This window comes from Pinus tabuliformis, chromosome 3_1, assembly GCF_031772625.1.
Source record: "Pinus tabuliformis cultivar Carrire ecotype Pingquan chromosome 3_1, CPIR1, whole genome shotgun sequence".
Classification (NCBI taxonomy): domain Eukaryota; kingdom Viridiplantae; phylum Streptophyta; class Pinopsida; order Pinales; family Pinaceae; genus Pinus; species Pinus tabuliformis.
In genome coordinates, this window is record NC_142301.1 from 292,693,723 (window position 1) to 292,720,578 (window position 26,856).

The window sequence follows — 26,856 nt, forward strand, 5'->3', positions numbered from 1 at the left end:
GATTTTGACAGCGTATCGGTATGTTGTGCTGAGTGAGGAGATGTTCAAGAACCCCATCTCTTCCTGGATGTATCTGTGTAGGCAGCCGCAGTATTTGAGTACCAGATGCAGCTCAGAATCTTTGATACCCAACTGTGTGCGAAGGGTATGAAAAATGTTTGTGAACTCCGGCACATCTTGGTCTCGTCCCTGCTGCAGTGTGGTCCATTTGATGTATTTGTCCTCATAGCTTCCGACAGGGTAGTACTGCTCCTTGATGGCATCCCGGAAGTCATTCCAAGTGGTTGCGGCTGAAAATAGTGAGCCTGTACTTTCATCCTTCTACTCACAGTAGGTTTCCCACCAGTCCTTGACATGGGGGGCTACTTTGAGAAGAGCGAAAACAATCTTTTCCCGACTTGAAAATTCGTGAACAGAAAAATACCCATCTAGCAGATTTAACCATTTATCTACGGCATCTGCGTCTATTTGACCCTCGAATATATGGATTTCAAAATTAACTTGTACCTTAAACGGTGTGGCGTTTCCAGAGTAGCTGTTGGAAGCCGATGCGTCGCCTTTGGGTAGCCGCTAAAGGATCTGCGCAAAGTTGTCCATCATCGCGTTCCGTTGTCGCTCGAGGGCTTCTTCGAGCAAGATTTTGATAGGATCTCCTGCCCCCTCGTCTTTCTTCTCATCCGCCATGGGAGACCGTCGGGATTTGCGAGGCTGGTCTTGCAAAGGTTCGACCAGTTCAAGCCCTAACTCCTTATATCCCGACCTCGTTGGGGACATGCAAAGAAAAACAGAGAAAAAGCAGACCGCTCTGATACCGCTCTAAGTGATAAGAAGATAGTGTTCTCATTGGTTACATCAATTACATAAAATCATATTTAGACATGTCATTATGAAGACCAAACCTAGTTACACTTTTCAACACTCACTCTTAACTAGGGAAGTACTCATAATGTTACTTATCCATTCTTAATCTACAGAATTCTCATAAGAAGAGTCGAACTGGTAACCCATCTGTTTAGCATCATATCAACCAACATTGTCACATATCAAGGCCTTGATGAATAGCTCTATCTCTCCACAAGACCAGAGCACAATGTTGGTGAGAAGAATAATGTATAGACACCCTCATCATTGTCTCTCTTGGAACATACCCCACCCGGGTTCTCAAGGTGTGTTCCACCAGGACTATTCTTATCTTGGATTCCTAGTCCTCAAAGAATATCGATCCTCTATGACTACACTCTTAAATTGGATGCCCTAACTCATCCTCAAAGAGTATCAGATGCCAGATGTTTACCCAATCCTCCATTCTATCTTCCCAAGTGAAGACAAGAATGATGTGTCTATCTCTCTCCTCATGGCCTTCACTAAGACTTACGGCTGTTAGTCCTGGTCTAGTGCATGACACATGAGATAGAGAACCACAACTATCACTCCCTCTTAACCAGGGATGACCAACCCATTCCATAAAGGAATGTACCCAAGCTCCCTCTTAAATAGGGACTTGACCAAGCTCCCTCTTGACCAAGGACTTGCTTCTAGCAACTCTCTAGGTGGAGATCATGGGACAACTAGCTACTTGTAGAACTCCTTCCTTTGATGTCATGATTTTTTCTTCTTTGTCAAGGAGTCTACATTTTACGGGACTTCTTCATAGGGCATAGACCATCCATTACTTTCATCATGAGTTAGTCATGCCTTTATTCCTTTTATCAGAAAGCAATCCATCAGTTCATATATGGCCTTCCTTTCATGCCATTATGTTTTCTTCATGCCATGTTTCCTTAAGAATCTTTCATCCTACTACATGGACATCATGGGTGGAAGATATCCATAGATCTTCCCTTGGCAACCCTGCATAAGCCCATCCAGATATCATTCAAAAATAAAGGAATGAACATCAAATCAAAATTACCTTTGTGATGGTCCTTTATCATGACATCTTCTAGTTCGCATCAACGTCCTGCATACATATTGACACATCTCCAAAAGATATATACTGTCAAGGGTCTCTTTCTTTTCGGACTTCATCAAAGTCTTCATATCTTTCATGGAGATATCCTAGTCAAATCTCTTAGTCCTCAGATGTTGATTTCCTTCTTCATGGTTGCATATTCCACAATCTTCTTTCTTCACACATTTTCTTCTCAAGAACTTTTAATCAGAGTTCCTCCAATCACTATCAACCACCTCATATTTCATATGAGGACATATTATGTTGATTTCATCTAGACAATGTGTGATTCATGCCTTCCTGCATTCTTTCAAAGGAGGAGATTCTTTCTTTTGATCATGCTCTCGAGATAGAGCATTTATCCATGTTACCTGCAACCATATGACATGACTCTACAATATCGAATACAAGCATACATACCTCATTTTCCTTTAGGTCATCTTAGACTTCCTTCAACAGCTTCCTTCATCGAAAGAACTTATATCCCTTGATTTGCTTCACCTCTTTTGTCATTATACCATCATCCCATGAATTTCCACAAGTTAGAATTCTTGATGAAACCCTTGCTTTCTTTTGATTAGTGAACCTTCCGATGAAGATTCCAATGGAGGATTTTGAGTATCCTCATCCAGCAGATGTTTCCTTTTGACTGATGTATGATGAGCTAGGTACTAGATGATGTTTGCTTCTAAAGAGGTTACCAAGAGCTATATCCTTTCATCAGTAACTTCCATAGACTTCTATTCCTTCTATCTTTCATGTTTCTTTATGATCACAAGCTCTTGCTTTTAATGCTTCTATGATGCTAGGATGCATCCTATCATTTTTCCTTATGATGGCCATATATTACAACAGAGAAACTTGAAAACAGGAACCTGCAAAGAACTAGGTGAGGAAGACTATCTCAATCATAGTAAAGATCTTTTACTTCCTCTTTCATGGACTTCTTTTCAGCTTCCTCCACTTCTTCGGTGATATGGTCTTCTTCTCTACCTCGTTTATTATTTTCCTTCTTGAGCTTAGGACAATCTCTTTTGTAATGCCCATATTCTTGACATCCATAACATTGAACCTTAGCCATGTTCCTTTTCTTTTTCTGAGGACCACATTTCCTAGATTTTCCTCTTCTATTTGTCATAGTACATATGCTTGATTTTTATCACTTGATCCCAAATCAGTTTTAGCCTTCAACTTGGTTTCTTCAATATTGCATAATGACCATAGATCCTGGAATGGATTAGCTTCTTTCTTCCCATAAAAGCTTGAAGCAAAGTGACCCCACTCCTTTGGTAGTGCATTTAGTACTACGGTGGTCATCTCCTTATCAAACATTATTTCTCCCAGATCTTGAAGTTCATCCCTTACTTCAGATATCCTCATAATGTATGTACTATGAGGCTATCCCTTCTTTTGATATCCTTAACTTGTAGAGTTCTTACCTTAAAGAGATAACTTCTCCTGCAATGCTTACAGAAAACAACTCTACCAATTTTTCATATATTTCTTTTGAGGTGTCGAGTTTAGATACATATGGAATGAGGGGATCCTTGATGGATTCTATGAGAATCCTTTGAGCCCTCACTTCCCCTTTCATAAACTTTGCAAGTGCTTGAGCATCTTCTTTTGCTGGTTTGATTATAGATCCTTTGACATGATCCATAACTTCATTTTCAATGAGATTCAGATTTGTCCTCTTCTTCCATGCAAGATAGTTTGAAGCCCCAACCAATTTTTTGCTTTCCTTGCAAAAAGACATTTTGACAGATTCAGACATAAATATACTTACTTGTGAAGATGTTTCTTCCACTTGTTGCCTCCTTGAATTTGATGATAATATAGATGATAGAGAACTCTCCTTGATGAAGATAGATCTCTTCAAGAGTGATCCTTGACTTCACAAAGAAGGAGATCACTTTAGATCCTTTGATGGATATGTCCTTGTTGATGATGATCAATGATGACTTCTTGATGCTTCTTTCTATGATGGTAAGGTCCTTGCTTCAACGAGATAAAATTGCCTTTGAACTTCTAAATATGATGATTACGTTCTTGATCTTGCTTCTCTGGTAAGAAACTTGATGTATAAGTTCTTCAACTTGAGTAGTGTCTTTGTGGTTTCTTGAGATGACTTGAGGATTCCAAGACTTCTTGTTGGTGTAGTCTTTCTTTTTCGATATAGGGTTTTGGCACTTCTTGATTTCACTTTGATATCCTTCGAGATTTGATCCTTGATTGTTTGTGTATCTCTTGATGAGATGCCCTTCCTTGACTTTGTCATCTTAGCTCTGATACCATGTTGAGAAATCTAGGGCATCAAGATTAGGTGATTTCTCTATAATGATAACTACTTGTTAATGTTTTTACTTCTTAGATTAGGATATTTTCTTTACTTAGATTATTATTGTGTTTTTCTTCATCAAACAGTTACCAATGCGTAAACAATAACAAGACAAGAGACACAGAATATAGGCGATCAGCTAGGGCCAAACCCTCTCCCACTTGAAAGGAAAACCCAAATGAATTCCTCTTATTATAGAGACTTCAATTGACAAATACCAAGACCAAGACCGTTGACCTATTTCACCTCTCCAAGACCAAGACACCAAGCTTCTTACTTTGATCTCTATTTCTTAATAGTCAATTTCCTGCTTCTTCCTTCTGCCTCGGCTACCCTTCAGATCTTGGCTTCCTTTTTCGCTGCTTCAAACCTACAACTTTTCAGCCCTGATTTGGAAACCCTAGTTGCAGCGCTTGGAAAGTGTCACTTTCTAAATAGTTCCCTTAACTCCTTCACTTAGGATAGAGACTTCTTCTTGCTTGACTCGACTTCCATTTTTGACTTGACCTTCTCCCAATTCGGTTACCCAAGATGACTGAAATGACTTGGTCCTTTTTCCTGTAGTAAACGGTGCTGCAACCTCACACGTGTGGAGATATTAGCCCTAAAACAGATCCAAAGAATCACTCGGCTTCTTGTTCTTTCTTCAAAGCTTGGATGGAGGCTCTTATTGTGATCTTCGCACCTTTCCCTATTTCAGATTGCTTGACTGAATTACTTGTCTTCAAATGGAGGCCGAGCTGCATATTTATAGTGGTTTGCCCATGAGAAATAAGCTGACTTGCTAGTTTTCTAGGCCGACATGTCATTTTGAGTGGCATCATTATTTCATTTAAGGTCGACTTGATGGAGATTCTTGACTTTGGTCTTGGAGGGCCTCTTTACTCTTTCAATGACTCACATATATTTGTAACATGCCCAAGAAGGGTCTTCCATACATGCCATTGACTCAATAGACTTTTATGACTTGATGAAAAAACCTAAAGGCTCACAATGGGAACCTTAACTAAAAGAAAAGTCCTTGATCATGAAACCCATGATTCAAGCATTACAAAAATAATTTTATTTTTCTTCTTTACATCAATTACATAAAATCATATTTACACGTGTCATTATCAAGACCGAACCTAGTTACACTTTTCAACAAGAATCCCACGGGAGGTATCGTTAATGAGGCCTTAGCCTTCTTCCTTTGGGCTTCTCTCTACAAATTGCGTTCGAGACTAGTTTCAAAAGAAATGAGAGAAAGGATTCACCTAGATAGGACATCTAATTAAAATTAACCAAGATCCTGCATCATGCATTAGATCTAGGTCCTGCACTTCATTTAGGATAGAATTTGCATCCTGCAGCAACTGTTCATCCGGTAACTTGGAATATTAATCCATATTGTGCAAGTAATTAATCTTAAAGGCACTAGTCTCTAATTCATAAATTTAAGGAATCTAATCAAAGTGTGCTCAATAATCATACCTACTGCTTAATTTCAAACCAAGTTGCTAGGCCATTCAGTGGTGTCTCGTTGACTTGTTGGTTCCCATCAAGCTGCTTATCATCTCATCCATAGGGACTACCCCCCTTAAACTGCATTTAGGAGGCAACTTAAACGGAGAAGGTAGGGATCAGAGTGACAGCCCCTACCCTAAGCGTTATCGCATTCTGGTGTACAATTTGAGCGACAACCAACCCAAAGGGACCAGCCATGGTTGGACCGAATACAAGGTCTAGGACACCTAATACAGGACTTCGCATGGTTGTTACAAGGCTTTTGATTTGTGACCTTGGGCTTACAATGGCGTGGAATGTGTTGCAAAAATATGTGTGTACCGCTGCTGAAATGAGGGGTAATAGGGACTGTATAAGGATTCTTCTTGACAACCTTTTAATTATCATTGCATCATTTATTCTTATTGAATATTATTTCAATGCTTTGGACATTATATTATGGCCTCTTGTCCATCTTTTATGTAACGCATGGTTAATGAACTGTTTGGTTCGTTACAAGAATCTCTTGCAGTTGCAGAATATGCATCCCCTCTCTACACGGACCTTGGCACTAAGCATCGATATCAACAAATATTGAGAAGCATACACCCAGGCGTGATGCATTGAGAAGGAACAGGAAAAAAATCATTGAAGAGTAAGCATTCCATATGGCATCTATAGTCTGAACTTTTCTGACAATTTACAGCTCAATATAAGAGAGGAAGAAACAATGTTCACTTAAAATTGATCTCAAAAAATACACTATAGTAAGAAATTTCACAACCTATTTGATGTCTTTATATCATCTAAGTTTGCAAGCAACTTAAGATGCACATCTATTCACATTTTCTTATGAGCATTAGCACTAAATATATTAAGGTGTTATATTCCAAATTTCACCAGAATCTACTAAAGCATATGAACTTGAACTTTATGTATAATTACCAGCTCGCTGGACATGTTACACAATCCTGCATAACCAAGAAAATAGAATCTTATTAGTCCATTAGCAGTTGTAATTTGCATCTACTATTGCCTACACCTGAAAAACAACCAAATATGACAGCCAAAAATATTTCACAATTCAACAAATACAAGATGTCTACAGAGGAACTATTTTAATCATTTTCAATACTATTTAGCAAAAGAATACACACTCCACAAAATCTGTCAACATCTAAAGTTACTACCAGACAGGAACTTAAACATTGTAAGAATAAAGCTATGCATTTCCACCGATTGAAAGATTGATCATCAAATGGTATATTTGAAAACCACTGGCATCTCATACACACACAATAGAGTTGAGGAAAAACAAATAGATGAATGCTTTGCTGGGGCTATTCTCAACAATGATAATTTAATCTGCATAAGTTTTGATTAAGAGGATTACAATCAATTAATTAACAGTGAAAAGGCTCAATGCCGGCAACTATAAAAAATATTTCAAGTCATAAAAGCCCTAGAAATGAAGAACTTTCAGATCTTTTGAAATTTTGATTTACATGGAAACAAAACCAGCTCTGTTGATCTCTGACATTCCTTTGAATTGCTAAAGGTAGCACAACATGTTATCTTCCAGATCTTTTAAAATTCTGATTTCAATGGAAATAGAACGAGCTCTATTGGTCTCTGACTTTCCTTTAAGTTGCTTCCTTTAAGTTGCTGAAGGTAGCACAACATGTCTTCTTAACATAACTGCTATTTCAGCTCACCAAATATTGAACAAATTGTGAGAGCATCAAAGCCTGACAATTTTTAACTTCAGTATTTCGAAAATTAAAAATCGAAAGCATATTGTAAGTCTTTTAAATTGCTTCCTTTAAACTTGAGACAAGCATTCCAACCACATGAAGCCATTATAATGGCCCAGAGATGTCAGGAAACCAAAAATGGGCCACTTGTGTCGGAGAAATGACCCTCGAGGAGCAAACTGATGATAGCATGCACTGTGATTCTGCTAAGCTGCCATGACAGGTGGGTACTGTTACGCCAAATTCACAAAGAATATGCATGTGGCCCCAACAAGCAATTATTCATGTCCCAAAGGGGATTGAACCTTGGTCAGTGCCCCAACCTGATACCAAATTCACCACAACTTTATTGACTCAAACCATATTGTATCTTTGGCAATCCCTGACCCTGTTTCAGTTACTGCGAAGGTTAATGCCTGTGAATGAATAAGTGTAGTATGAGTGTGTATTCCATCTTGCATATTAGTGTTCTTTTCACATAAATATTTTTTATGCAAGGTAGTACTATCTAACTTATTGGGCACCCTTGAAGACTGCTCATATGCCCATCCACTCTATTTACAAATGGTACTGCCTATATAGTAATCCAATACTTGCCTCACATTATTTGCACGTGCAAGGTCGAGTAAAATGTTATCAGAGCAGATTGATCTCAGATGTCTATCACAAATAATTGCTTGAAATTCAATGTTATCAACCAATATGAGCACATTCAGACAGCAATGCACTAACTCCCATAGAAGAAAGGAAAGATTCAAGCACCAAGAAGATTGCCAGAACTATAAAGCTGTACACTGTATTTCATTTTATGTGTAAGAGTCCAAAATTGGTGGAGTAATAATGTTTGACCAAGTCTCACATGGGGATGTATATAAAATACCAAGTTAGCTGAGTAACCATCATTGATAAAATCAACTGGAAGTTGACATGTCTCCCAGATTCCAACCACGAGGGGGAATCCTACCAAGTGTTATTCAGCAGAAACTATATATATATAATGGTCATATATTTTAATAAAATTATATTTAGGTTCATATGGTAGACTAGTTTAAGTTATATGCAAATCACATCATTAGCATTCTTAAGTCATATTTAGAATTAGGTAACAAAGTGGTTGTACTAAATTTTGGTATGGACCATCAGCTCCATTATATGTAGTGACATACACCATAAGAGTGAATAAAATATATGTTTCTCTCTCTATTATTGTGGCTTGCATTTAATGTCTGCATACCATTGTAGATTTTAAAATGGTACCAAAGTAATGGTTGTTAAGGCCCTATCCTAGCCTTCCTAGTGGGTACATAGGAGTTCATTAATAAGTGTACAGGGCCATCCTCTTTGAATAATGCCCACAATGTAGTTAGCATGTGGTTAATAAATGTAAAGGGTCATCCTTATGGCATAGGACCCACAAGGTAGTTGGTACTCATTAAAGTTAGGAACATTAGTGGTTAGCATTTGGGCATTGAGAAATTAGCTATAGAGGTAGGAAGTTATGTAGTGGTTTAAATTATCATAGTATTGGAACGTTGTTCATTTGGAGGATTCACCCCTTGAAAAGGCAAGTGAACATTTCTTACCTTTTGCACAATAAAGTATTTTAGCTTCGGGGGCGCTGTCCCCGAACCCCTGCTAGGGAGGCTCATAAAAGTCATCGTCACCCCCTTACGGCGATTAAATGGGTTGCCGTTAGGAACAAAGATCCAACGCAACTGAAACAAAAACCTCTGAACAATTAGGATGATAATCAGGGTCCATACCCAACAATATCCCACTTGGAGACTAATTATAGCAACTCCATCCCTGCTTCACTTGTTGGACAATGCTTCCACTTTGGACCTAACTGTTTCTCATCTTCATCATCATATTTGAAGACCAATTGAAACTGAGCAAGATCTCAGTTTCTCCCTGGTTACAACTTTTGTTAACATATCTACAGGGTTTTGGTTAGTGTGTATCTTTTCCAGCTTCAACTGTCCATCATCCAACACTGACCATATGAAATGGTACTTGAGTTGTATATGTTTAGTCCTAGAATGAAATGTTGAATTATTTGCCAGATGAATGGCACACTGTATAACCTGCCCATCTCCTGCTTCTTGCCCAACTCATCCACAAACCTTTGTAACCAAATCATTTCTTTACTAGCCTCTATAGCAGCAACATACTTTGCTTCCGTTGTTGAAAGTGCAATAATGTTTTGCAACTTTGAAACTCAACTGACAGTTGTTCCACCTACAGTAAACACATATCTTGTGGTGCTCTTCCTGTTATCTCTATCACCTACCATATCTGCATCAACATATCCTTATAGAGCAATGTTTGAACCACCAAAGCATAATGCTTGATTTTGTGGTACCTCTCAAATACCTCAGAATCTACTTCACTGCCATCCAATGCTCTTTTCCTGGATTATTCATATATCTGCTTACAACCCCCACTGCATGTGCAATATCAGTCCTTGTGCAGACCATTGCATACATTAAGCTTCCAACTGCTGATGGATATTGAACTTTACACATATAATCCATCTCTTCCTGGGTCTTGGGACACATCTCCTTACTTAGTTTGAAATGGCTAGCCAAAAGTGTACTAACTGGTTTTGCATTCTGCATATTAAATCTTTCCAACACCTTTTCTATGTACTCACTTTGATACAATGTTAACTTGTGATTTTTCCTATCTCTAGTTATTCTCATACCAAGGTTTGTTTTGCAACACCCAAATCCTTCATTGCAAATGAATTTGCCAATTTTCTTTTGAGCACATTTATTTCCTGCACATTAGACCCTGTAACAATCATTGCATCTACATAGAATAGTGATATAATATTGTTGCCATCATTTTGCTTTTTAAGATAAACACAATGGTCAGAGTGGCATCTAGTATAACCTTGGTCAGACATAAACCTATCAATTTTTAGATACCATTGCCTTGGAGCCTGCTTTAAGCCATACAAGCTCTTCCTCAATTTGCACACTAATTTCTCCTTTCCTTTGACCTCATACCCTTGCAGCTACTGCATATATATTTCTTCCTACAAATCCCCATGGAGAAAAGTTGTCTTTACATCTAACTGCTCAAGATGCAAACCTTTTGTTGCCACTAAACTTAAAATAGTTCTTATTGAAGTCATTTTAACAACAGGAGAAAAAATTCCATCAAAGCCTATACCTTTCTTTTGTGCAAACCCCTTCACGACAAGTCTAGCCTTATACATATTTTTTCCTCTATCTTCTTCCTTCAACTTGTAAACTCATTTATTCTGCAATGCTATTTTACCTGCAAGCAACTTGACTAAGTCACAAGTCTAGTTATGCATCAAGGAGTCCATCTCTTCTTCCATGAATTGCTCCCACTTCTTTCTGGTTTCTATCTACATTGTCTCTTCATGTCTTTCCGGTTCACCAAAATCAGTCAACAACACATAATATAATGAAGGAGAGTATCGTTCAGGGGGTCTACTTATCCTGGTAGATCATCTAACACCACTTTCAGGGGTTTGAGGAGCATGTTGTTGTTGTTGTGGTTGCTGATCATTATGATTTTCAAGCACCTTTACTTTTTCTGCAATCTTATCAAACACTGCATATTCTTTGTTTTCCTTTTCCTGTTTCTTTCCCTGCATCTGATAAGACCTTTTCATTGAATATGACATCTTTGCTCCTAATGATTTTGTGATTTTCAAAATCCTATAAGCAATAACCAAAATCATTAACACCATATTCAATAAAGGTACATTTCTTTGATTTTGCCTCAAACTTTGTTCCATTTTTTTTATTAATGTGGACGAAGGCTTCAAAGCCGAAAGTCTTTAAAATGAGTTACCTTTTTACCTGTCCATGCCTCCTCTGCAATACCACCATCTAAGGAACTTGAAGGCCCTATGTTTATCAGATAAACAACAGTATCTACAGCCTCTACCCAAAACTGTAAGGGCAATCCTGCATGCAATCTCATGCACCTCGCACGCTCCATGATTGTCTTGTTCATCCTTTCTGACACGCCATTTTCCTATGGCATTCCTGGAACAGTGCTCTCTCTGCGAATTTCATGTTTTGAACAGTAGTTATCAAACTCTTTGTTGCAATATTCACCTCCATTGTCTAATCTAAGACACTTCAGCTTTTTTCTTGTCTCATTCTTAACCAAAGCTTTCCATTGCTTGGAGGTATCAAATACATCAGATTTATTCTGAATACAATAAATCCAAGCTTTTCTAGTTGCATCATCAATAAAAGTAACATAATAGCGAGAGCCACCAAGAGATGATCCTAAGCTGGTCCCCATACATTTGTATGCACAAAATCTAAATTTTCTCTCTTCTTTTCCTTCCCAACTCTGATAAATTTGACTCGCTTATGTTTTCCGTAAACACAATTCTCACAGAAATCCAAATCAACATGCTTCAAACCTGGCAACAAATTTCTTGAGTGAAGAATCAGCATCCCTTTCTCACTCTTGTCCGAGCCTATGATGCCACAATGTCGTATTTGCTCCTATAGAGATTAAAGCATTAACAAAATTAGAAATACCATCGCATAAATTCAACGTACCAACCTTTTCAACTTTTCCTATTACTAGGGCTCCTTTAGTGACCTTGTAGGTTTTTTCTATGAATGTAGTTACACAGCCTTCACCACCTAACTGCCTTGTTGAAATTAGATTTTTCTTCAGATCTGGAACATGCCTTACCTCCTTCAATAGTCATTGGTTTCCATTATGTTGCTTTATAAAAACTTTACCCATTCCAACGATTTTACAAGGTTTATCATCACCCAAACGAACGTGTCTAAAATCTCCTTGAACGTAGTCATGAAAATGTTTCCTATCAAGCGTGGCATGGAATGAGGCCCCTGAATCTACCATCCAAGCATCAATAATATTCTCTAATGAAATAATCAAAGCATCGTGCAACACATCACCTATCACATTCACTTCATGATTATTCTCTTGTTGTCCATATCCTTCTTTTCCTTTCCGAGATTTGCAGTCTTTCTTTAGGTGTCCTTTCTTCCCACATTTCTAGCACACTATCCCTAATATGGATTTGGATCTGTCTTTTCATGACTTAGTATGATTTCTTGGGCTCCTTGCTCTTTCCATTTTTCTTCCCCTAATCTTTGCAGTCGAAGCATTACCTGATGTCTCACCTAAGCTTTTCCATCACATTTCCTCGCTAAAGATAGAACCAAAAACATCATCAAACTTTAAAGAAATAGATCCAGAGACAGAGTTATTGATAGCCATAACTAAGCCATTACAACTCGTTGAAGTTTCTAAGTTTACTTAGTTTAGAAACCCTTCATGCACTTTTTTTGATTTATTCCTACCTACTTGTTATTTTTCTTTAACAAGTTATTTACAAAGTAAATACTGAAAATAAACACCATTGCATGCTCAACATATTACAGATCAGCAACTAAAAGAAACAAGAACAAACACACCACATGATACCATTATTTTTGGACCAATGTCCCCGGAAAAACCCAATGTGGGAAAATTGGTGCAGCTATCTGAGGGTTTTCTTATTAAGCAATATCAGAGTACAATCTGGGTGTCGAAACTGGCCTACCCAACAGAGAATTTCCTTAGCAACTATACCTCATAGTTTGAGAGAAATCTCCTAGCTGAAACCCCAGAAAACCCTTCTAGCAGCTCCTCAACACAAAACTGTTGTACAACCCCAACATCTGCCCAATCTAAACTGCATCAGCGCTTCTCTATCTCAAGTTGGCTCTGCGTCAGCCCTAGGAGGCCCTGCGTCAGCTCTAGGAACCTCTGCGTCAGCTTCGTTGGCCACTATGGTGCTCTACGCAGCACTTGGCTACCTCTGCATGGCCCTGCGTGAGCCCTTGCTGGCTCTGCGTCACCCTCCTTGGATGCTACGCTGCTCTCCTCGCACAATCTCTGCCTTCTCTGTTTCTCTGTACTCAATGCTCCTCAGCTGCTCTCCGCATCACTGATTCTATCTCTCTTAGCAAACCCCGCTCTAAAGAATAAAATGACTGATCAGCTGGTGTATTCTCTAAGCGACTCTCAAGCCTCCTCTTATACTTTTCCTGTTGACATATCAACGGCCAAGATAAGGTCCCTAATCAATAGCTAAATATTAGATCTGGCTTGATCCATGTCTTTTGGACCACTCCAACACAGATTCATATTAATACACATTAATATTTTATTTTCCCTAAGATTATACTTAGGGACTCCATTAAAAATATTAATTATTTTAATATCTCCTGATCTGTTTAGAATCTGCCCCAACCCTTTCTGGTATTGGAGATCTCATGTGCCCCAACATCTCCACCAAATTTCGTGGCTCGAGCACATCCGATGCTACCCCAAATCAACACTCCCTCTTAGCCAGGACTGTGCTCTAGCAATACTCCCCATTGAGTATTACTCTGATCATCCGGCATCGGTACCTATGTTGTGATGCTAGGCCTTCCTGCCCAACATCCTATGCACTGTTGCCTCTTATACTGCTACCCATGGTTCTGCCACTGCCACTATTGCATCTGTACAATAGCTCCCTCTACATCCGTGTTGTTGTTGGTCCTTCCTCCCTGCACTACACCTCCTCTCATCGTGTTGCATTGTGCTGCCCACTGCTGCACTGCAACTCAGTTACTGAGAAGTAAGTAACTGATCTCCCAACTGACCTCCCTATTGGGCTAGAAACACCCACTATTGCTGAAGCTCCCTCTACCGCTGACAAGTGCTCCCTCTCTCTGACCTCTACGTTACTGCAACAACTCCTTGCATCTCACACCGTTGCACACCTCTCTGTGCCTTCTTGCACTGGTGCAACACTCCTGTGCCTCTCGCACTGCTGCAGCCTGCTAGCTCTACGTTGTCTCGGGACTCCTACATTGTACCTCTCTTTGCCACTCCATCCAGATCCGTCTCTACCCACCCAGCCAGTCCTGCTACTCCTCGTCGAGGCTCCCGTAGCAAGGTCTAATCCAAGACGCTGGGTACCTCAAGGATCTTGCCCCTCATCGCCTGTAGTCCGCCTCACTACAGCTCGATGTCTCCCCACTTCCGCTCAAGTGGTGCGTGTGCACTCATGGCACAATCATCGTTCTATCAAAACTTCATTCTCTACCCATGCTGGCGCTACCTTAGTCTCGGAAGACTCTGCCTTACTCTTCTTCCTTAGGCACTAGGTCGCATAGTGACCCATCTCCCCACAGTGGAAGCACTTGATCTTGGAGAGATCTTTCTTCTTCCACTTCTCCTGCTTTCCCTCAGATGCTAGGGCCACATCCTCCTCCTCCTGCTTGACCTTGATCCCTTCGCTGCTGCTACTTGTCTTTGACTCTCGTCTGATCTCTTCCTGGCGAAGAGCTGCCCACATCTCATCCCAAGCTAAGAGAGTCCCTCTGCCCAAGATGCTATGGACAAACACTTCCCACTCTTCTAAGATAGCATTCAGGGTTGTCCTCACCATAAGCTCCTGATCTAGTGTCGCTCTTATAGCAGCTAGCTGATCTCGGATCTCATTCGATCCTCCGAGGAAGGAGTCAATCATTTGACCCTTCTTCATCTGATACGACCTCATCTGGTTCTCAAGCAGCATTCTTCTCTGCACATAAGTATGCTGGTACAGGTTCTTGAGAGCCTCCCACATCTCAACTGTCGTTTCCTTCTCAGCTATATGTGGTACCACATGATCCTTGACCCCGTCAAGGATAATGCACTTGGCCCTCGCCATCACCTCTTCGTACTTGTCATTATCATTGGGGTCGACTGGGATAGTTATAACCTTCAAGGCAAAGTTCTTGACACGATTCCTGTCAAGCACTAATAAGATTCTGGCCTTACAAACTGCGCAGTTCGATGCTCTGTCGAGTCTATCGTAATCTCTTACCCCGTGTAGTGCCATGACGCTCCTCTACTTCCCTCTTGGAAGTTATCTGTTTGACTCCTCTGAGTTTCTACTTCCCATCTGGAAGTTCTCTTCTAGACTCCCTCTGAGTCCTGATTTCCCTCCTAGAAATCCTTTTGCCGCTTGTCGAGATGCCCCCTACTCTGATCGTCTTGTGCAACTGCACTACTGATCTAGGTTCCTCGGCTAGAAACCCTTGGTAACAACTCCTCTAGCCCTGCTCTGTCAAGTACTGTTCTAACTACAGCACCTCACCAGCTCCACTCTGCAATATTCCTGCAGCCTTCTAGACCCTAGCAACTGCCTCTCTGTGAACTGCGTCAACCCCTCTCTGCCTCACACTGGCTCTGCGTCACCCCAGATGGTTCTGCGTCAGCCCTGGGATGCCCTGCATCAGCCCTCTCGCCCTCTACATCAGCAACGCTGGCCTCTCAGAGGCTCTGCGCAGCTCCCGGCTTCTTCTGCGTGGCTCTGGCTGGCTTTGCGTCACACTTCTTGGCTTTTGCGTTGTTAGAAACAACTTCTGTCACCTCGAGACAACTGTTTTCTGTTGCTATTGCTCCGTTCGGCTGATGTCTTTTAATCCTCCTGTGATCTGCAATCACGCTCTGATACCATGTTGAAGTTTCTAAGTTTACTTAGTTTAGAAACCCTTCATGCACTTTTCTGATTTATTCCTACCTACTTGTTATTTTTCTTTAACAAGTTATTTACAAAGTAAACACTGAAAATAAACACTAGTGCATGCTCAACATATTACAGATCAGCAACTAAAAGAAACAAGAACAAACACACCACATGACACCATTATTTTTGGACCAATGTCCCCGGAAAACACAATGTGGGAAAATCGGTGCAACTATTTGAGGGTTTTCTTATTAAGCAATATCAGAGTACAATCTGGGGGCCGAAACTGGCCTACCCAACGGAGAATTTCCATAGCAGCTATACCTCACAGTTTGAGAGAAATCTCCTCAGCACAAAACTGCTCTGCAACCCCAGCGTCTTCTCAATCTGGACTGCGTCAGCCCTTCTCTGTGTCATGTTGGCCCTGCGTCAGCCCTTCTAGGCCTGCGTCAACCCCAGGAGCCCCTATGTCAGCTTTGGGAGCCTCTGCATCAGCTGCGCCGGCCCCTCCAGTGCTCTGTGCAGCACTTGGCTGCCTCTGCATGGCCTTGTGTGAGCCCTTGCTGGCTCTGCGTCACCCTCCTTGGCTGTTGCGCTGCTCTCCCGGCACAATCTCTGCCTTATCTGTTTCTCTGTACTCAATGCCCCTCAGTTGCTCTCCCAATCATTGATTCTATCTCTCTTAGCAAAGCCCGCTCTAGAGAATAGAATGACTGATCATCTGGTGTATTTTCCAAGTGACCCTCAAGCCTCTTCTTATACTTTTCCTGTTGACATCTCAACGGCCGAGATTAAGTCCTTAATCAACGGCAAAGATTAGATCTGGCTTGATCCATGTCTTTTGGACCACTCTAACACAGATTCATATTAATATACATTAATATTTTATTTTCCTTAAGTTTAGACTTAGGGACTCCATTAAAAATATTAATTATTTTAATATCTCCTAATATGTTTAGAATCTGCCCAAACCCTTTCTGAGTATTGGAGATCTCATGTGCCCCAACCTCTCCAACAAATTTCGTGGTTGGAGCACATCCGATGCTACCCCAAATCAACACAATTTCTGGCAATGAGCACAGAAACAACAGAGCCCTAACTTCATCATCAAAGTTTACCCCCACAAAACTTAACTGACTAGTAACTGTGTTAAATTCATTTAAATGATCAGCAACAGATCCACCTTCTGACATCTTCATATTAAATCGACGCTTCATAAGAAATACCTTATTTGAGGCAAAGGGTTTTTCATATAGTTTTATCAATGTCGTCATTAAACCTTTTGTTGTTGTTTCCTTTGAAATGTTGAATGCCACCGACGCTGCCAAACATAGTTGGATTGTTCCTAGTGCCTTTCTGTCAAGAATCTCCCATTTTGTGTTTGCCATACTCGTCGACTTCTTTGTTTTTCCGCTCAATGGTAGGTACAGATCTTTTTTATACAAATAATCTTTTATCTGCATCTTCCACAACTAGTAGTTTTGGCCATTAAATTTTTCGACCCTAAACCTACCATATTCTGCCATTGCTCCCATTCAAACCAGGAATCCTTCTCTCCTACGAGTTTGTTAGCCAAATAAACCTTCGACTTTGATACCATTTGTTAGAAATTTATTAACGGAGCAATGAAATATACAAAATATTGCGAAAACACAAATACAGAAATGCATAAAACAAGAGAGAGACAGATATATGTGGTTCACCCAATTTGGACTACGTCCATGGAGAAACATCCAGTCCTTCCTTTTATATTATCCAGCAAAATGAAAAGATACAACCTACAGCAAATCCGTTGTAATTACCTCTTCAGTCTCACACAACCTCCTCTCTCTTTTGCTCAAAATAATCATACACAGTTGCAATTCAATTCCCTCATATAAACTGAGGGCTGTCTTCTAGGGAAAAAACTAAATTAACTTAACTTCTATGGTCAGAGCATCCGCTTAATGAACAGCCCGGATTGACTAAGAAATTACAAAATTTTACAAGGCAAATTTTCATTTATTTCTAGCTTCGGGGGCACTGCCCCCGAATCCCTGCCAAGAGGGGCTCATAAAAGTGGTCATCACCCCCCCATGGACCCCCCTGACGGCAATTAAACGGGCAATGTTGCCTCCCTATTAGGAATAGTGATCCAACGCAACTAAAACAAAAACCTCTGAACAATCAGGAAGATAATCAAGCTCCACACCCAACACTCTAAACCTCTCCACAAGAAACAAATACTCAACTCCAAGATGTCCCAAATGATCTCTTCCTCCTCCTTTTAAAGATCATAGATAGATCTCCAAACTTCTAGAAGTATTTTATTTTTTTATTTTATTATTATTTTAGAAGTTCCTCCTTGACTTTATCTTAAGTGACTTTTTGATTTATTTAAGTCACTTTTGGCTCTTTCCCCCTAATTAATATTTTCCCATTTTAATTAAATGACTAATTAAAATCATTTTTAAAATAGGAAAATGGAAAATGTCCACCATACTCTCTGTGACAACTAGAAATCACTTCTCTTTTTTTTTCTGGTAGCATCAGATGTGCTCTAAGTCTCAAATTTTGCGGGGAGGCTTGGGCACATGTATTCCAAAGAACTCAAAATGCGTTTTGGGAAATTCCACCCAGAACCAGTTTAATTAAAATAATTAATTATTTTTAATGGGACCCTAAGTCTAAACTTAAGAAATTAAAATAATTAATAGGTATTAATCTAAACTGTGGGTGAAACTTCTAAAAGACGACGAGGATCAAGCAGAAATGATCTTAGCCATTGATTAGCTTCTAATCTGGGCCGTTGAACGTCAATGAGAAGATTATTTAAGGAGGCTTGAGGGTCATTTGGAAAACACATAGAGTGAGTCCAGAAGTTTGATTTTCTGAAGCATAGCAGCTGCCGAGAGAATTTCGATAGTGAGCTTTTGCAAAGAGGGGCAAAGGGAGTTTTCGCTGGAGGATCTTCTCCAGAGCCAAGAATACTCAGTAGAGAGGCAGAGAGACACACAAAGGAGGCAGCGCAGAGGGCAGAGAGGGTGACGTAGAGCCAGGAAGGGCTCATGCAAACCCCACAAAAAGCAACGCAACAGCTTCCAATGCAGAGGTCCAAATTTGCTAAAGGAGATGACGTTTCTGAGCCGGGAGGGCTAGAAAAGGCTTCTGAGGGCAAATCGATTCCCAGTTGAGCTGACACAAGGCCTTAGAGTCTGAAGCAAGGCCCACGCAGGGGCAGTGCAGAAGTAGCTGGGGAACTTGCAGTTCAGTAGCCCAATCAATCGAGACTTGCAGTGTAGAGTGAGGTAATCTCACCAGTTTCTTCTACTAAGTGATTTCTCTGTAACTGGATTGTCAGGAGGGCATCCAGTAGTTGTATTAAAAAATACTTTAGCTTAATAATAAAAACCTTCAGATCTGTTGCACTAGTTCTCCTGCATTGGGTTTTTCTCAAGGCGTTTGTCCAAAAACAACCGTGTCACTTGTGTGTATCTTTCTCTATTGTTCAATTTCTTGTTTCGGCATATAATTTAATTGGTGTAGGCTGCAGTGTATGTATTTCGATGTTTGTCGTAGGAAACTGCAAATAACTTGTTCATGTAAATCTAACAAGTAGAAAAAATATCATCAGTGCTGCAATAGGAATTCCCGAGTTTAAGGAATTTTCACATGGTATCAGAGCAAGTGCAGGTGAAGCAAGAAGAACAGTGTCAGAGAACCCAGCGCTGAGCAGCAAAGGAGGTTGAAAAAGATGTAGGGGGTAGCAGTTCGAATCCCGAGAGGGGTTTGCACAGTCATAGCCAGAGGGTTGAATTTCGAGGCAGTCTCTCTTTGAGTGAGTCAACAGAGAGAAGGGGTTCTAGATCGAAATTTTGTCGTGGCAGAGGAGCAGCGTTTAAGCCTCAGCGTGAGGAAGAACTGGTGGGACACAGTTTTTCTGCAGGGCGTTTTGCTAGTTAGAAAGATGTCAGAAGAGAAGAGAAGCACGGTGAGGGAATTTTTCCTCAGTAGACATCCTGCCAAGAAATCTATTTTCTTATTGGTTGAGCAGCAGCAGTAAGAATCAAAGAGGAGCAGTTCGACATTTTCGTGGCAGAGATGGCAACCAATGGTTTGAAAGATCAGGGCAGGTTGGATGGAGCATCCAACTATGTCATCTGGAAGGCGAGAATGTCATTCCTTCTATATGAGCATGCTCTCAAGACATATGTCGACAGTGTGGTGGTTGTACCTGTAGATGTAGATCCGCTAAAGAAGTACAAAGCAAAAATGGCGAAGGCAAAAAGAATGATCCTCGACAGAGTGAAGGATCATGTAGTCTACCACGTCGCTAGCAAAGGGACTGCTAAGGAGATGTGGGATGTGTTGTCTACATTGTATCAGGGATCTTTGGAGCAGGGGAAGATGTACTTAGAGCAGAAGTTGAGAACTACTCAGATGCAGAAGGGGGAGTGCGTAGATTCGTTCCTCAAGGAGCTTTAGGAGACCCGAGATGACTTATCAGTTGTTGGGTCTACACCTCAAGATTCTGAGTTGGTTAGACTAGCCCTCAATTTGGTCTCAGATGAGTGACAAGTCTTTGTTTAGAGTATCCTGGGCAGGGCGACTTTGCCGAATTGGGATGAGATGTGGGCAGCTCTCAAACAAGAGGAGTTGAGGAGAGACTTGGTCAAGTGTAAGCTTGACAGAAGCGGCAGCAGTGGGTCGAAGCCCAAGGAGGAGGATGAGAATGGAGCCCTTGCATCGAAGGGGCAATAGAAGCAACAAAGGCGAAAGAAGGACGTCTCGAAGATAAAGTGCTTCAGGTGTGGTGAGATGGGTCACTACGCTACACAGTGTCCTCTTAGTATGAAGGACAAAGATGAGAAGCACGATCTGAAGGATGCACCAGCGAAGATCGAGGAGGAGTTCGCCACGACAGTCGAGATACCTCCAGGAGGGCGCTACGTTGATTTGGAGTTGTAGTTTGAAAGAGCTACAGAGGGGCACAATCCTTCAGGAATCCACCTCTCAGATCAACTCCTTGCTACGAGAGCCCAGATCAACAGTAGCAGGATGGACTAGTGTCGAATGATGCCGAGGAGTGTCGAAGAGACGGTTGCAGTGGCTAGGAGCGCCAGAGACTGAACAGCACAAAGCAAAGTTGGCAGTAGTGCAGAGCAGAGTTGGCACAGCGCAAACCAGAGTTGGCAGTGACAGTGGCAGTGCTAGCAGCAGCACGGATGTAGAAATTCAGAAGGAGTTGCAGTACGGATGCAGTGTTGACAGTGGCAGGGTCAGTGGTAGTACAGTTGCAACGAAAGCGCAATAGTTGGTGGACAGCGTTTTAGACATCAGCGGCGTAGAGAACGATGATATGAAGTCAGGGTGATGCTTTAGTGGGAGGCATTGCTAGAGCACATTCTTTGCTAAGAGGGAGTGTTGATTTCTAGTAGCATAGGATATTCTCTAAGTCTCAAATTTTGCAGGAAGGCTTAGGCACATGTATTCCAAAAACCTAGAAAGCGTTTTGGGAAATTCCAGCTAGAAACAGTTTAATTAAAATAATTAATTATTTTTAATGGGACCCTAAGTCTAAACTTAGTAAATTAAAATAATTAATGGGTATTAATCTAAACTGTGGGTGAACCTTCTAGAAGAAGACGAGGATCAAGCAAAAATGATCCTAGCCATTGATTAGCTTATAATCTGGATCGTTGAATGTCAACGAGAAGATTATTTAAGGAGGCTTGAGGGTCATTTGGAAAACACAGAGTGAGTTCAGAACTTCGATTTTCTGAAGCAGAGGAACCGCCAAGAGAATTTCGATAGTGAGATTTTGCAAAGAGGGGGCAGAGGGAGTTTTGGCTAGAGGATCTTCTCCAGAGCTAAGAATACTCAACAAAGAGGCAGGGAGACACACAAAGGAGGCAGCACAGAGGGTAGAGAGGGTGACGCAGAGTCAGGAAGGGCTCACGCAGGCCCCACACAGAGCAGCGCAACAGCTTCCAGTGTAGAGGTCCAAATTTGCAGAAGGAGCTGGCGTTTCTGAGCCAGGAGGGTTGGAAAAGGCTTCTGAGGGCAAATCAATTCCTAGTTGAGCTGACGCAAGAGCTTAGAGTCTAACACAAGGCCCACGTAGGGGCAATGCAGAAGTAGTCGAGGAACTCGCAGTTCAGCTGCCAGATCAGTCGGGACTTGAAGTGTAGAGTGAGGTAATCTCACCAGTTTCTTCTACTAAGTGATTTTCTCTGTAACTGGATTGTCGGGAGGGCATCCAGTAGTTGTATTCAGAAATAATTCATCTTAATAATAAAAACCCTCAGATCTGCTACACTAGTTTTCCTGCATTGAGTTTTTCCGAGGACGTTTGTCCAAAAACAACGGTGTCACTTGTGTGTATCTTTCTCTATTGTTCAGTTTCTTGTTTCGGCATATAATTTAATTGGTGTAGGCTGCAGTGTATGTATTTCGATGTTTTTTGTAGGAAACTGCAAACAACTTGTTCATGTAAATCTAACAAGTAGCAAAAATATCATCAATGCTGTAGTAGGAATTCTCGGGTTTAAGAAATTTTCACACTCAGCATCCCATCCTGTTGATCTTCTCATTCTGGTTCCAATGAGTTATTACACTAAGGTGTTATGTCAAATATTCATCTCGGAATGCCAACTTGAGCGTAATTAATTAAGTTATGCCCAATAATAACCCCATTTTACGAGAATTATCAGAAAGCCATGGAACTAAAAACAAGTTGTGCAGAACTGCTCATGATGGTGAATATGTTATGAAACCAGCTCAAGAAAAGATAGAAAAGATAGTTCAACGCCTTAGAATTCAGCCTCTTCGAGGGGGCAACCTCCTTTACATTACATAAATGAACAATTCTTGGATGATACAAATGAAAATACCTCCTTTCTATATATAGGAGTCTAAGGGGTCATAACATAATCAGAGCCGACATAACAATAATAATGTAAGGGCACAATAATAACAATAGTGGGCTTCTATGGGGCACAATAGTAATAATATGGGCACTACATGGGTACATCTATATAATAAGTGGGTTGTACTAATAACAATAAGGGGTTACACTAGTAGTATAGGAGCCTAACATTCTTGCAGTAATTTCAAAATAGGGATTCCTAATAGTTGTACCAATTTTGAATGGAGCTCTACAACTAAAACCCTTATGGCGGCAAGGCGGTAAAACCCTCGGGAGGCACGCAGAGAGAGGCCAGGGGTAGAAAACAGATCGGACCCGCAGGAAACAACAGAGAGCTAAGAGACAAAAGGCATGACAGAAGATGTCAGGAGGGGAGAGATCCCCTCCTATCGGGATACGGTGACAGGAGACGGCCAGAACAGCCAGACGACAAAGGAACATCAGAACGCAGGACCGGTGCTGGGAGCAACCTGGCAAGCAGGCCGCAGGGGAAGATGCCTGCCATGTGCAGTGGAGAGACCCAGGTTCGTGATTCCAGCGAATAAACTGGAGAGGTACAGATGCTACATGAGGGATCATGCCCTTATCTGCAAGTTCGTAGGAGTCTGGCCGTCGAAAGAGATCTTACCAAGTGGATTCAACAAAAATGGCAGCCCCAAGGCCACATCGAGCTCAAGCTAGGAGCGAAAGGCTTCTTCACGGTAATTTTCTCAAACCTGCAAGATAAGGAAAAGGTATTTGAAAATGGCCCGTATTTTTATTATAATGTTGGTCTGTTTATGCGTTTCTGGGAGGAATGTTACAACCCTGATAAAGAAACATTTCTAGCAGCGCCTGTCTGGGTTCGTTTATTTGGGTTACCTATAGACTTCTGGGACCCGAAAATTTTGGAGGGAATAGGAAACTCAATAGGAAGTTTTGTGAAAATAATAGAAACCACGAAGAAAGGAAGGTACACCTCGTACGCTAGAATATGTGTTTATATGAACCTAGCAAACCCCATCCCAAACTCTGTGGAACTAGGATATCATGAAGCAGTTTGACAACAAAACCTAGACTACGAGCACATCCCGTTTCGATGCCGTAGGTGCCATGTCCATGGCCATCTGGCTAAGGAATGCCCGATTACAAGGGAAGAAAAAGAAAGGAGGGGCCCCCTGCAAAAAAAAGAGCCAACAAACCAAGAAGGGTACCAAGAGGTGAGAAGCAAAAGGAAAACAAATAAAGAACCCCCACAGGAAAACAAGAAGGAAAAACAATCATCCCCAGAGAAATCAAACAGCTTTGCAGTACTACAGGAAGAGGGCGAAGAGGAGGACCAAACCATGGAAAATCAAGAGGATAAGGGATCAGACAATAGTGAGAGCAGTGAAAGAACCCACTCAAAAAGGAAAGCCCCGAGTGAGCCAATGGAGAAAAGCAAGGAACAGAACGAAGAAGCCGAACAGATGGAGACAGACTTGGAGACAAGCAGGGAAGATCTAAGTCAAGTGGAAGAAGTCTTAAGAAAGCTATTGCACGAATGGAGACACTTAGACGAGAGATTTATCCCAAAAGATCAAAAGAGGTTGTATGTGGATACCTTTCAGCAGTATAAAGCCAAACTAGAAAAAGGAAAAGCCACACCAGAAGAACCCAAAGAGAGCCAGAAGGAAAACAGAACTGATCAGTAAGGACAAGGAAAAGGGGAAAAAAAGAGGCAGGAAAAATCTCAAAGACTCCATACAACTCATGGGAGAAATGTTGGTCAACACAGGAAGAGTGGTCCCGCTGTCAGCGGTGTTTCACAACCTATCCCAAGTTAACCAATGATTTTGACATCTTGGAATATTAGAGGCTTAAACAGCAAAGGTAAACAGAGATATTTGGCAGCAAGACTGAGGAAGGATAAACCACAAATCATGCTTATCCAAGAAACTAAAATATCAGGACAAAGGATGGAGGAAATTCTCAATAAAATAAAACCAAGATACGAACAAGTAACCATAGACGCCAAAGGAAGTGCAGGAGGGATAGCAATTATTTGGAATCCGGTAGAGGTCCTAACAGATTGGTGGATAGGAACGACAAGAACCCTGACAGGAAGATTCAGGCTCATCGGGCAAAGCGAATGGGTGGCAGTCTCGGCTGTCTACGGGCCCCATACCCATGCTGATAGAGGCTTGTTCCTTAACCAACTGGAAAAGCTAAGAAGTATGCACCAGGAGTAGAGATGGATTCTGGCAGGTGACTTCAACTTGATAACCTCCAGAGAAGAGAAAAAAGGCGGAATAAACAAAGAAGACCCGGAGATGGAACGATTTAGAGACGTTCAAGCAGAATTAAGGATGGTTGACATCCCAACTATAAACGGAAAATACACCTGGAACAATAGAAGAGGAGGGTCCAAACAAATTGCGTCAAGACTGGATAGATTTCTGGTCTCGGAGCACATAATCGGACTGGATATATTCTATGAAGCCTCTATCCTCCCCTCAACAGGATCTGATCATTGGCCCATCAAGCTCCAAATAGCCTTGAACGATCTAAATAAAAAGAGGCCCTTCCGATTTGAGTCCTTTTGGCTTAGAGCTCCATACTTCTTAGATAAACTAAGGAGCTGGTGGCGGGAAAGCAAGAGGGGAATGGAAGGCCGCAACAAAATGCATTCGTTCCAGCTCAGACTCAAAGAAATAAAGAGCAAAATCAAGAAATGGAATAGGGAAGAATTCGGTAATATCCAGCAGGAGCAAGGAAAACTTCAGTCCAGATTGGAAGGAATACAGCAACAAATAATCACGGATGGACGAAACGAGGAGCTGGCCGCGGAGGAAGGCAGGGTAATCAATCAACTAGAGGAAAGACGAAAACAGGAAGAAATCCTGTGGAAACAGAAATCTCGTGTCCAATGGTTAAAAAAGGGGGAAAAGAATTCCAAATTCTTCCACAAAGCCATGCTGAACCACCACCACCACAACAGAATCTTCTCCTTGAAACACTGTCAGGGAAACAGAATAACGCAGCAGAAAGAAATGGAACGCCTCCTGGTGGAACATTTCAAAGACATCCTCACAGAGCCAAATGCCAACAGAACCACAGAAATAGACAAGATCTGCCAACATATCCCTAAGAAAGTCTCCAGAGAACAAAATCTGGCTCTGCTCAGGGTTATCACCAAGGAAGAGCTTGAGGAAGTGGTCAACAAAATGCCGAAAAATAAAGCCCCAGGTCCCGACAGCTCTACAATCGAGTTTTACCAGGCTGCCTGGAGTTTCATGGGAAACGACTTGCTCGACCTAGTGGAGGAATCTAGGTATTCCAATCGAATGCATCAGGGACTGAATGCCACCTTATTGGCCCTGATCCCAAAGAATGGCAGCTCGGACGAACCGCAGGGATTCAGACCTATACGCCTTTGTAATGTAATTTACAAAATTCTAGCAACAGTAATGGTCAACAGACTCAAGCCGATCCTGCCCGATCTCATTGCACCGGAGCAAACAGGGTTCGTCAAAGGGCGGTAGATTACAGATGGTATTATTGTGGCCCAGGAAGTGATACACTCCCTGAAAAATTCCCGCAACCCAGGTATGCTTATCAAACTAGACTTGGCAAAGGCGTTTGATCGAATTAGCTGGGGGTACTTGGAAAACATTCTCAAAGCGCATGGTTTCGAACAAAGATGGATAAAATGGATCCTATCTTTGTTTGGCACCCCAGTGATGTCAATTTTGTTAAATGGCACCCCCACCGAAGCCTTCAGCCCCTCAAGAGCGCTAAGGCAGGGAGATCCCCTTGTCTCCTTTCCTCTTCATCCTGGCTGCGGAAGGATTGGGTAGGTTGATCAAGGCCCAAGTTTCCAGAGACCAGTTAAGGGATTGCGAATTTGTGGGAATGATCTCCCAGTTACACACCAGC

At 41.4% G+C, this 26,856-nt stretch overlaps 1 protein-coding gene across 2 annotated transcripts in view; it reads right to left on the reverse strand.

Moving 5' to 3' along the window:
- LOC149186935 (uncharacterized) overlaps positions 1-26,856 on the reverse strand; it is a 238,773-nt gene that overhangs the window by 66,843 nt on the left and 145,074 nt on the right. For both annotated transcript variants that reach the window (XM_089411242.1, XM_089411241.1), the window contains exon 5: positions 6,720-6,745. In XM_089411242.1, the coding sequence (XP_089267368.1) occupies positions 6,720-6,745 (26 nt within the window). The remainder of the gene's footprint in view (positions 1-6,719; positions 6,746-26,856) is intronic.